The 12,374-nt window shown below is 40.6% G+C and overlaps 1 protein-coding gene across 1 annotated transcript in view; it reads left to right on the forward strand.

Annotated features, from left to right (window-relative positions):
- Positions 1–12,374, forward strand: part of gria3b (glutamate receptor, ionotropic, AMPA 3b) — a gene marked incomplete at its 5' end in the record, with an annotated part of 80,404 nt that overhangs the window by 24,810 nt on the left and 43,220 nt on the right. Inside the window, one exon of the mRNA XM_083914691.1 lies at positions 155–394. Coding sequence (XP_083770817.1) covers positions 155–394 — 240 coding nt within the window. The remainder of the gene's footprint in view (positions 1–154; positions 395–12,374) is intronic.

Consider the following 12,374-nt stretch of genomic DNA (forward strand, 5'->3'; position numbering starts at 1 on the left):
AAACTTTCAATTGGCAATAATTGATGGATCAAACAACCAATGTAATACTGCCTGAAGTGATGAGACACACATTTGTGAATATACATATATATATATACATTTTGATAAATAACGCCTAACTCTTATGTCCTCTTGCCCTCTTCTGTCCCTGCAGTTTGCTCCCAGTTCTCCCGTGGAGTGTACGCCATCTTCGGTTTCTACGATAAGAAGTCCATGAACACCTTGACCTCGTTCTGCGGCGCTCTGCACACCTCCTTTGTCACACCCAGTTACCCCACCGATAATGAGGTGCAGTTTGTCATCCAGATGCGCCCTGCACTCCGGGGTGCCGTCCTCAGCCTGCTCTCTCACTACAAGTGGCAGAAGTTTGTCTACCTCTACGACACTGACCGAGGTAGGTAACGGCATGCAGTCAGGGCTTAAAGCTTCAATTACAGAGTGGAACCGCAGGAAATGTTACAGTGGCTCAGAATAGCAGCAGCGCACCGGGGTTAGCAGAGGATAGATTTACCCTGTAATACTTGATGAAAACCCTGTAAATGCTTGAACTGTTAACACTGCACTATTTTATTCAGTATTCTTGTGTTATGTAATTGTTAAATATATTCACTAGCAGCTTGTAACACTTGTAATAACACAATAGCTTATGAGCTATAACCTTTGGATTCTTTCCACACTTGGCTGCTTGGTGTCAGTTAATCTTCTGTTTAATCATGTTGTTGATATTGGCTCGTCTTTCATCTGAAATGAGGTATGTCAAAGCTGCTACTGAAATGTTTTCCACAGAAATCAGAGTCTTTGCCTGCCTGTGAGGGTTGCATATTGTGCGCCGTCAATGAGGGTTTTTGTGTTGTTCCAAGATTGCATTGCCTTGTTGACAATAGCTACTGGTTTAATGCAGCAGCGTGCTGTGTGTATGACAACCTGTCAATATGTTCATTTCTGGGCGTTGCAATGTCAAACGAGAAAAGGAGCTCATTATCTCTCAATAGAATAATGATCCCCTCCTACAAAAACTTTAATTTGTTCAAAGCAGCACCTGGGAAGAAGGGATGGATATGTTCAGCATATGACAGACAAAGACACAATATGTCTTCCTCTTTGCGAGGCTGACAAAAATGTGTCTATATGTTCCTCCTTCACTATAGCAGTCGCAATTTGCTGTGTTTATTTGGAAAATAAAAGGTCCAGAAATGCTTCAAGCAACCGGTCTTCACTGTAGCGTGCTATCTGCTCTCTGAATGGTTCTTTTTTTTTCTGGCCCAGCCTCACGCCCCCGCCTCTTTGTGTCTTGCTTTGAGGCAGAATATGAAGTGTGCTTTTGTGCAGAGTCCTGTGTCTTTGGTTCTCCGGGCCTGTAGAGTCCAGAGCTGAGGGCCTTAATCCTCCACACAGCCTGCAGATAATATGTGGTTAATTAGGGTCACTCTGACTAGAACACTCATTGGATCTTCCCTGCGGATGCTAGCAACCCACACGTCCTTCAGCAAAGCCAATACTGCCCAGCTACTGGTCCCCATCCCTCTGCTTCTCCTCTTCTGTCTGGCAAGTGAGACTGTCTGGGGTGGAGTGGAATTCATATACATAGCGGAGGTGGGGAGAAGAGGCTGAAATACAAAAATGGAAAAGGTGTTAGAGAGAGAGAGAGTGATGACAAATAGACATGTATTTAAAGAGAAAGGGGCATAGGGCAAAAGAGGGAGGAAAAGTTTGGAGGATGAGGAAAAAAAACACCTATTCAATCCAGCAATTAAGCCAACAGCAGCGGGAGCGTGTGATTTACAGCCTGTTACCTCTGTACAGACAATTCCCTGCATGCTGTACATCCCCGTGCAGAGGCCCATGCCAAGCAACTTTTACCTCTCTCCTCACTGCCAGTGGTGTAAGACGATCCCTTATTAGTGGGAGGACATTGGCCCCAGGAGGGGATTAAAGTCGTTTATTGATGCACTTCATCCAGCACTTTGGGGGGCTTTGACACTTGGCTCATCAAGCAGACAGATGTGTCAGAGAGCCTCTACCTCCGCTTATCAGGTAGTGCAGCTCCCCAGGCAATATGGACACTGACTGCTGGCTATCCCAGGAGAAGTGACAAGGGAAAATAGTCTTCAAAGGTGTATGCTTTTTTTTACCCTCTGGCTCTGAGGCAAAAGGAAAATTGATGGACAATATACGTTTGATTTATTTATTTATTTTAGAGGTTCCCAAGGTTTTTTTTTAGTTTTGACATATCCCAACAACCCTGCCAGATGATCCTTACCTCCTTGTTGTTACAATGTTTACACTCTCTTACGTCTACAGAAGTATACCCTTGGGTAAAAGTACCTGGATGGGTATAAATGGTCGCTTTCAATTCTTGTTCAGTCTTGGTGCTTTTAGTCAACGGACTAGAGGAAAGACCAGTGTCTTACAACCATTGTGTTATTGTTCGGCAATGATTTTCCTGCATTAGCAATGTGTATAAATCCTTACACAAGTAAAAAAAAAAGCAAAAGCATGTAACAATCCATCACCATAAGCACCTGGTTCTGAAAGATTTTTAATTTGGAATGAACAAATAAACCACATGACAAATGACCCTCTGCTCATGATGTATGACCCACACAAAACACCTGTTTTGCCTTTTAATTTGGGTTTGATAAAAGCATTGATCCTCCACAGTACTGGAAGCAACTTGGCTTCTCCAAACTCTCCTATTAGGGAAGAAAAAACAGAACATTCACGAGCTGAGTTCCACCAAGAGGTTTTATTCAGTCAATATAAAAGATTAATTACAGCCACACTATTCATTTGGCTCTTATATTGGGCTGGCAAAAAATGCTTTTAGGTCTCAGTGTAGTGCTTTCAGTCAGAGAGTGACGGTCCATATGCTTCAGGCTCAGATGTATTAGAGTGAAATCAAGGTAAATTTGTACCCTAAATGCTAATATGAGACAGCTGTATGAAAGCAGACGTTATGATGAAGGAACTTCACTGGAAGCAAAATGAGCTTCCCTCGGCAGCAACATACCAGCTTAATGATTTGCTACTCTTCTTTTATCTGTTGTAATATATTGACAGGGTATGCTACAGTGTGTGTGTGTGTGTAGATACGTGTGTGGGTAGAGAGAGATGAAAGGATTGATATACAGATATAACAGATATACCACTTGTTGTATTGAATCACTCCCAAACATCACATATTGCTCCACGGGAAAAACTGACAATTCCTGCAACACTCCTTCAACCAAATCTTCTCTTTTCCGAACTCTTAGCTCTCCAAGAGTGAATATTGCTTTTTCTGTCCTTTCAGTTTGCATCAGCAGATGAATTTCCTCTTAAAATACTCGAGCTGTATAGGGTGAAGGTAGATGGACCTTGCCCTTTCTGTTCTTGCGGTCAGGTATGGGCAGATAATTGCCAAATCTGTGCAGCAGAGACAGATGATTACAGGCTTTATTGTCTCTCCCAGGCACAATCAACCCTGATTCAGCAATCTCACCTCTACTTGATTTATGAGTCCCTTTCTCTTCCTTTCTCTCTTCCTCACACCCCTCTATACTATGTCCTTATATGCTTTTAGCTTCTTATGCCCCTTCTTCCTGAGTGTCTACCTTTGAGCTAGCTGTGACTGTAGTACAGCAGTAACAACCTCAAATGCTACAAAGTGGTCTAGACAAGATAAATACAAAACAAAAGTGTACTGCAGAAAGTTGACAATGGCAAAAGTGGCAGATTTACTGCTCACAATTCAGTTCAAAGGTAGACAAAAGCATGCTTCTCATTTCTGAGAACTGTCTGGAAGATTTTATCAGCTGTACTTACCTAGGTGGTTAAACTGATGTAAATTCAGCTTCACAAGTTGGTTGGAAATGCTGTTTCCAGCCGACTTGTTTTAAAATGAGAAACCTTTAAAAAGGGATCATTATAAATACACAGATGATGGCTACATACAGATATTGTGCTAAATGACTGAATGATTTTGAGGCTTAAGCTAACATATCCGAGTGTATAGCTAGTTAGTAGAAAAATAGAGTTAGTTAGCAGTAGTTATTTGTAGTTCTTACATAAGCCTGTTTGGCTCCCTAACTTACATAGGCTAATATATGGATATATCATTATAAACTTCCCAATAAAGAGATGGGCAGAGCCACTAATATTAGCGCTAAATTCTGATAGCATCCAGGACCAGCTTCCACTTGGTGGATAAATACAACATAGTTCATGCGATATAATAAGATCACGCAAGAACTGAAGGATCGTAATGCGTTTATGGCTCGGACTCAGCAGCATCCTGTGAAGAGCTACTGGCAGCAACGGACGTTTATTAGGTGTGTGGGACAACACGGCTTTCATTTGTCATTCAAAACAACAATGGTAGCTCTTTAAGAGGCTAACATTCAGTAGATGCTGCAATAGTATCAGTTATATCAGAACTGTAGAGCATTTCTTCATTGAAAGAAGAGAAAAGAACAGCACTGACGGCTTTTCTCTGTGTAAAGGCTAAAGGACACCACCATCCAAACACTTTAAATGCAAAGTATCGCTCTAAATCTAAAGCTTGACAAGCCTGCTGTGCATAGTTAAAGTTGCTAAGCCATGATTGGACCATCTCTGTATGGGGGGAGGGTTTTAGCACAGGGTCAGTTGTATGCCTGTCCTTCCTTCGTGGTTGCTGTTTCACTCTGCTCGATCAGTGTTTACATCTCTCCCCTGACTTTCTTCAGTATTTTTATTTTTTAGTCTTGAGAAAAACAAGTGAACTGAGCAGCAAAACAACAAAAAATAAAATAAAACAATGTCAATGAGGATGTTAATTTGACTGATAGAGTCCTCTGACTATGGGCACTTACATTTTCCGACATTTAGTGAATACCAATCCACATAAAGCAACGCCAGATATATTTTGCGGTAAAACCAGGAGCTGCCACTTCTTTATATCCACGATAGTGTTGTGAGAGATAGGAGTTTGGCCCGTCTCACAATCTCCATCGCCACACCAAGGCATTGATGACATACTGTATGAATAACAATATCTGGTCTCATGTCGTCGCCTCCCATTATTTCCTACACAATCAGCATTCTGAATGCTGCATTATAGCATATGCATTCATATAGTAAGGGGGAAAGTGATCCAACACGTAGTTGCTGCAGCGAATAGTGCATAGCTATTTACTTTTATCATATACCTGTTGGCAGTTGAAATAGTGTTCGTTGTTGTAGCGTAATTTATAGCGCCAGGTAGTGAAATGTTCTTTGAACAAAAATCTGCCAAGTGGAAGCTGTTTTATAGCATTTGGTCCAAAGTATCTCCAGGGCACTTCTTTCATTCACTCAGTCAATTTTTCCGAGTCAATCCAGCAAACTTATCTGGAACAATAGGGCGCACATACAATATTGATCATTCAAGGTTGCTGCATTACACATAACCACAAAGGGAATGTGCAAATATGTGCAAATTCTGACCTGTTATGTGGTCTCCAGAGTTTATGCTATGCAGGCATTTGTACAGTAATAATCAGTCACTTGGTCACATTTTCTGTTTAAAGTCTTAAAATTGTCAATATTGTATTAAAGTGTTACATAAACATCTCAAAAGCAAGCCCTTACAGTGTGACTTCACACAGAAAGAAGTTGAACTACATCAAATCTGTCCTCGAGAGAAATGTATTTACTTTCCAAAAAAAAGTTACTTGCTCCTTCATCATCACTCAGCTGTCTCCCAGACAACAGTCTAAACCTAAACCAAATTCAAACAAGCCAATTTGAGTTTTCCACAGTTGAAGCAATTATATGCTTCTGTGATTTAAAACACAAATAAATTGATCAAATTAGACTTTTATAAGCATCCAATCCAAGTCAAAACTTGTGGTAGTTAAAGCGAAGCAAGTTTTTCTTTTTGAAATGGGCTCCAAAGCAACTCAACCTCAACTCAAAATCATCAATAAAGTAATTAAGTACCTAAATCAAGAGTCACGTTTAAGTGAGATCCTCAGCCCAAGCACCAGATTGTAGAGAGACTGATCAACTTAGATGTAAGTGTAAAAAAAAAAAAAAAAGTCAAAATAAACAAGTATCTTAGCCAAATACTATAACAGAGAGGTTTCACTTCACACTGCAACCTTTTACTCTAAATAGCTGTGTTAGACCCATCCATTAATGGTGCATTTTAAAAGAACTTGGTACACATTTTAACTGATGTAATACAAGAGACAAATGGTTTGTTTTGGTCAGATAATATGTAGTAATTTACAGTTTTGTGATTCCAAGCAAAAAGCCACTCAGTGACTGTAAAATCAAAAAAGGATCAGTTTTAAGTTTCTATTGTGTATTGAGGGTCAGGAGATGTTGACTGCATGTGACAAAAATGACAGAGTGGAACCAGTGTCACACTGACAGAGGACATGCACACTCTGCTGACATGCTGCTTGTGTAGCATTTGAGTCACATGTAGTAACAGCATAGCCAATGTGTCAACCAGAGGAATATAGCTTTACCGAGGAATAACTCAATACAGTCCTAACTTACTCCTTCAGATAAGTTCAATTTATATCTATATATATTGTATCTTTATCTTATTTATCGGTCATTAGAAATAACACATCTTAATGTTCAGCCATTTTGATTTTATGAGTGTCTGAAGGGCAATTTCAATCTATAAGTTAAACCCTTTTAACACTGGCCCTGATGACATGCATCTTGTTTGTGTCCAGAAAGAGTTGTATTTTGATTTTTCTTTTGTTCAATAAACAGTGCAGAGAAGATTAAAGTCTTTGTTAAATATAAGTATACTAAAGGAAATAAAAGGGTTGGAAAGTGGTATAGCTGTGTAATAAGCAGGATAATATGGAACGAGCTGGGTCACCATTGCGAATTGAACTGTCTCAATCCGCTTTGCATCTGGGTCCTGCATCACCCTGTCTGGATTCAGTACACAATTATGACATGCTTGCTCTATGTTATCCCTTATATAATTATTTGTCAACCTATCAGCTTGATAATTTTCTGGTTGCATCAATCAAGTTCCCTTGGCTTTTGAATTTACTCACCACAGGCCCTGTTGATCAGTTGTTAAACATGGCAGACAAGATAACTCCAGCCTGGCACAATTGGCAGACTGGTGCGCCAACAGGGCCAAGAGGCTTGTGGACAGGGGGTTTGGATGACCACACATAGTTAGCCTCATTTCTTCCAGTTCCTGCCAAGCTACTGTAGATAGCAAGATAGAAGGACAGATATGAGGGGGTGGGCAATCAGGCAGAGTCAGATACACACTGCAACTAAAGCGAACCTTGCTCCCCTATTCTTCAGCAGTCCCTCTAATTGGCTATCCAGAGACAGTTGCCTTTGTTCCCTAAAAGAGTCAAATAATTAATGCCTCCCGCTGCTCTCCTGGATGCCTTTGATGGCAAACTAAATCAAGTCTGTCCTTTAGTTTGATTGTAGTCATCTGGCATTGCACTTACTGTTGTAAACAACATGACAAATCAAGCAATGTGATACACTACCAAAAGGATAGTCCAAACTGCAGTGATTAAACACACAAAGACAGGCATGCAATGGCTGTTTCTTTTTTTCTTCTGCAAAGGTGTGATGACACGTTTTCATGTGCATTGCCATTAGTGTGCAGATGTCTGGCCGTCAGTTGCTTTTTCTCTCTCAGTCTCTCATACAAGTAATCTTTATGCCATTCTGCGACATTTCACAGAGGTAATGTCTCGTCAAGTGCAATATTGTCACCTACAATTGTTGATTTATACTCTTTGCTCACAATGTGAGATAATAAGTGTGAATGCCGGATCCCTACTGCAACCATGTCTATATCATAGACTGCAGCTTGTTCCCTTGGCTTTGTGGTCTCATCACAGCTACTATAATGGCACATCCGACGCACCCAGCTGAGACACACACACACACACACACACACACACACACACACACACAAGCCTCTTGCGCTTTAGTGGCCCTCTCCTTCACGCCGGCTTCATAACAACTAAATTATGCATGCATCAGGAGAATAAATCAGCTTGGACACGCTGACAAGAAAGGGCACATCAGAGAAGCCATAAAATGTACAAGAAAAATAATATTAAAGAAATATGTATGAAGCTATGCATTGCTGGCATTGTCTATCTCTTTTTATTTTGCACACATAAACTGGTATAAGTGACATCCCAATATACAGATAGTCCAACCTGCAGTAACAACCACTATAATTCAGTTGCCCCTTGAAAAACTACAAGTCAAGCACCTGTGCCTTAAAAAGATGTGATACAAGGACCATCGTCTGTCACAATAAGCACACAATAAACCTCTATGCTCAATCAGTGTTCTCTTTTAACTGAACTTGGAATAAAGCCATTTTACCACCTACCCACTGCTATCTTCAGCAGCCATGAAATTACTGCTGGGAGCTTCTTTTTTTCATTATAACAAAATGTCCTGGCCTTTGCTTCATGCAGCCATAGTAGATGTTGATTGCTTTGATGTTACACTATGTCACAGGGCCAATTTATATGCGGAAACATCAAATAAAATATACATGTCATTCTTGAGAGTAAACACGAGAGCTAAATAATATATTTTTCATCAAAGGTAAAGTCTCTCTTTTTGTCATTTTTCTTTCAGTTTTGTCTAATCAGCCAAAGCTGCCCGCAGAAAGTTTTGTGCAGCACTTGATCAATCCCTTCAGACACACACACACACAGACACACACACACACACACACACAAACACACACACACACACACACACACACACACACACACACACACAAATGTATGTATGCATTAGCTTCCCATTTGTGTACTGTATACATCACACTATGCAGTTTGAGTGAGGGAGAGAGAGACCAAGGAACAAATACAGACAGGAAGAGATGGGGGCGCTCTGAAAAGTCTGTGGGTGGATTTTCACAGTTGAAAAGCACTACTCTCCTCCCTCCTGCATGTATGCACTTCTGAAGATACAGACAACATGCTGCTTCTGTTTGATTTAACATGCACTGTCTTTTTCGATTAGGACAACACTTGGCAGGGAAACTGTTTTTGGTTATAGGCCTACTGTAAACACCACATCAAAGCCTTGGCTACACACTTTTGGGCTACTTTGGCATTCACGTCATGGTGTTTCTACAATGGAGACTTTCTCCTTCCGTGGGCAGGGAGCTCAAACTGTAGATCTGGCTACAACATTTCTTTTTTTCCCCCTCTATTACATAAGTTGAATGGAGCTGTTTTTGAGTTTCTTCCTCTTTTAATTGCCAGTAGTTAAACACTTTCCTCAAAGGCACCTTAATTACCATGTCTTTACAGCTGCTTAGAGACTCTCATCTCATTCTTCATCAACCATCCAGACACTGATTGCCTGTTTGTTACTTCTGTATATATTTTGCTGGAGAAGTCAAGAGCACGGGTCATATAATCCCAGCAAACCACAGCCTGCTTTCTATAAATTGTATGCCTATGCCAGATGACTAATGAGAGGAAATATAAAGCCATCTTCCTCTCCCAGCCCAAGATTTTGATCTCCACTGCACAAACACTGGAGGGATCCTCAGAGCCCTGTGAGCATACTTTGCCCAGAGGCAAACACTCACCAGGCCCTCAATATTGTAAGTATTTATTTTGTCTTCCACAAAAGACAATGAAGAAGAAGCAGCGCTGGGAATATTTATAAATTAGAACACAGATATTTAGTTAATGAAGAGTGAGAGTTTGACAGCTGGAGAATTTTAAGTAGACGTATCTAGTGTGCTTGCGGCACAGGAAGCTGTCAACTGTTATTTTATGACCTCACTACTTGTCATGTTCCCATAAGTTGCAAAGCCATTTAGTTTCCTCGGATTTATAGTATTGCCATGATTCATCTAGTTAAATTAAAGATTCTTGTGAATTTACCCAGTGTCAGAGATGGTGAATCTCATCCAAAAGTTGGCGCTGTGATGTCCTATTCCATTTTAGACTCTGTTGACATGAACTTGGTGAAAAGTGTGTTTATATCTAAGTTTGCAGACTACAGTAACGAGAACCTTATTTATCCTAAACCTTCACACATATGCACACCATTATTGCTTCATAGCACTATCACTAATAAAAACATATCTTCCTGTCTTCTGGGACACAAGTCAATAATAAAAGCAAATATATATATACTTTATACCTAATCTTAACTGCACACAGTATGATACAGTGTAATACACACAAACATCAGAGTTGCAATCTTTAAAAACATGTGCCTGACTTTTAAAGCTAATTATGAAGGGTAGTAGGGTTGCTGAAATTATCACTACATCCTGACAGCACTATAAGATGGACAAAGTCATGTACCTCTGCGTCTACATGCTGCTCCCTGGGTGTTCCTAATAGCATCTGAAAGATTCCACTGCGACTGACCTAAAACAACCAATCAGAGTCGAGTAATCTCTAAGGTAAGTGACTGCTCGTGAACTCCTATCAAACTGTGAAACTAGGCAGCGCTGATCAAATATTAATCCAGTTTCTGTTAATGTATTTTCTATTTCTTGCATAAAGTGTTTTCAGAAACATATTTTAGCGTTTAGCTGTAAAAGCAGAAGGTGGTAGAAGATCTACATGATATTTTCACAGATTGTCTGTCTCATAGTGCTGACAGGCAGTGCCTCATTCTTGTTAAAGGGTTGGATTTACCCAATTCCAAAAAATATATGTATAAAATATTTGCGTAACTTTTTATATGTATATAGTCACGAAGAAAGCGCACCTTCGCCAATGTTTTGAGTTCTCCACACGAGTACAGTGGACACGAATGGAATTAATTATGTGGAATCTTAGATGGATATAAAAAAAAAAAACTGACTGTATGGCTCAAAGCCACTTGGTAGTGATAAACATGTGTTAAAAATGCAGTATATTATTTGTTCGCAACATGCAGCAGCGAAAGGAAATGGCTGTGGTATCTGTAAAGTTCACTTTCCGCCTTTCTCTGCAGGTGTTCCGTCCTTAACTGGGTATCAAGATAAAACCCACACTTATGAGTCAAAGCCATTATCTCTGTGGTTTCAATTCAGTTGTTTCTGATGCCCTCTGAGACCCTGGACAGTGCTCAGCAGGGCGTTTCACCACCAGACCCTTATTTACCAGAGGATTGGCAAGTTAGAGGGGGGAGCAACCACATTTACTGTTGGCTCAATGACCAACGCCTCTTTTTCATGTGTGCGCTTGATCCTTCTGGAATGAGTTCAGATTAGGGTTTTTTTGCCCTTCATTTTGCCCTTCATATCTGAGAGAGAGAGAGAGGGAGAGAGAGAGAGAGAAAGAGAGAGAGAGCGAGAGAGAGCGAGAGAGAGCGAGAGAGAGAGAGAGAGAGAGAGAGAGAGAGAGAGAGAGAGGAGATGTGACACTCTGCACCTTACCCTAATGAGAGCCAGGGAACCAAAGGAGCTGGGCAATGAGATTAGATGCAACTCAATTCAATTACCGCTGAGCCGCCACGGGTGACGCTTCAAAACTCATCCTGTTAAGATCCGGTTCGCAGACGAGGAAGAGGACTGCAGCTCTCACTCAGCCGCGGTATGCTACACTGCCACAACATCTCATTCCCAACAGCTCTGATTTAGAAGCACACAGGGCGTCATTAGGCTCTGCCGGGATTTGCTAGCAGACTCTGCAATGTTCTGATATAGATTTAAAGGAAAATGCAGAAATAATTGAGTTTTCATCCATCGCGGCTGTTTACACTCTGCTTCACAAACTACAGAGTTGTTTCAAATGTTTTTGAGATTCAAACTGAATGCCCCGTTTGAGCTTGAACACACTCACAAAATGCATTCAGACTCCCCCTCCCCTAGGCTTTATTATGAATCTACAGGCAAATATATCTTTGGACAGAACACAGAGAAAGGTTTTATGGATAACCATAGGTCACGAGGCTCCAAATGAAACAAAAACACACAAAAGTCATACTCATAATCTGTACTTGTATAAAAAAACTCTCACACAAAAGTGTCCAAACGACCTCTGTGCATGTTCGCCTTTGTGCGACCCCAATATATTCCAGCCTCGACAAATCTCTGCATATGTTTTCTGTCTCAGTGATATCTTCAGTCCGGCAGACTCTGAGTTATGAGTTCACTGATGAACTGTTTGGAAATAGATAACAGTCTTTATTTTTGTGTGCAATATACACCAGAAACAACAGCATTGCTCTCATGCGTCGTTTAAAGTCTGTGAGGATGGTGGGTATTGTTGTATTACAGAAATGTGGAGTACAATGCAACATCAACCTTTACCCAAAGACCTGTTTTTGGTCTACAGGGTAGCTTTATTTGTTTTTCTCTGGAAAAAGGCCAATACTTTTGCAATGAATAATAATAGACTGGGCGAGATTCAATTGACTGTATAATAAAGAAAGAGTGC

This window comes from Echiichthys vipera (genome assembly GCF_963691815.1).
Source record: "Echiichthys vipera genome assembly, chromosome: 6".
Classification (NCBI taxonomy): Eukaryota; Metazoa; Chordata; class Actinopteri; order Perciformes; family Trachinidae; genus Echiichthys; species Echiichthys vipera.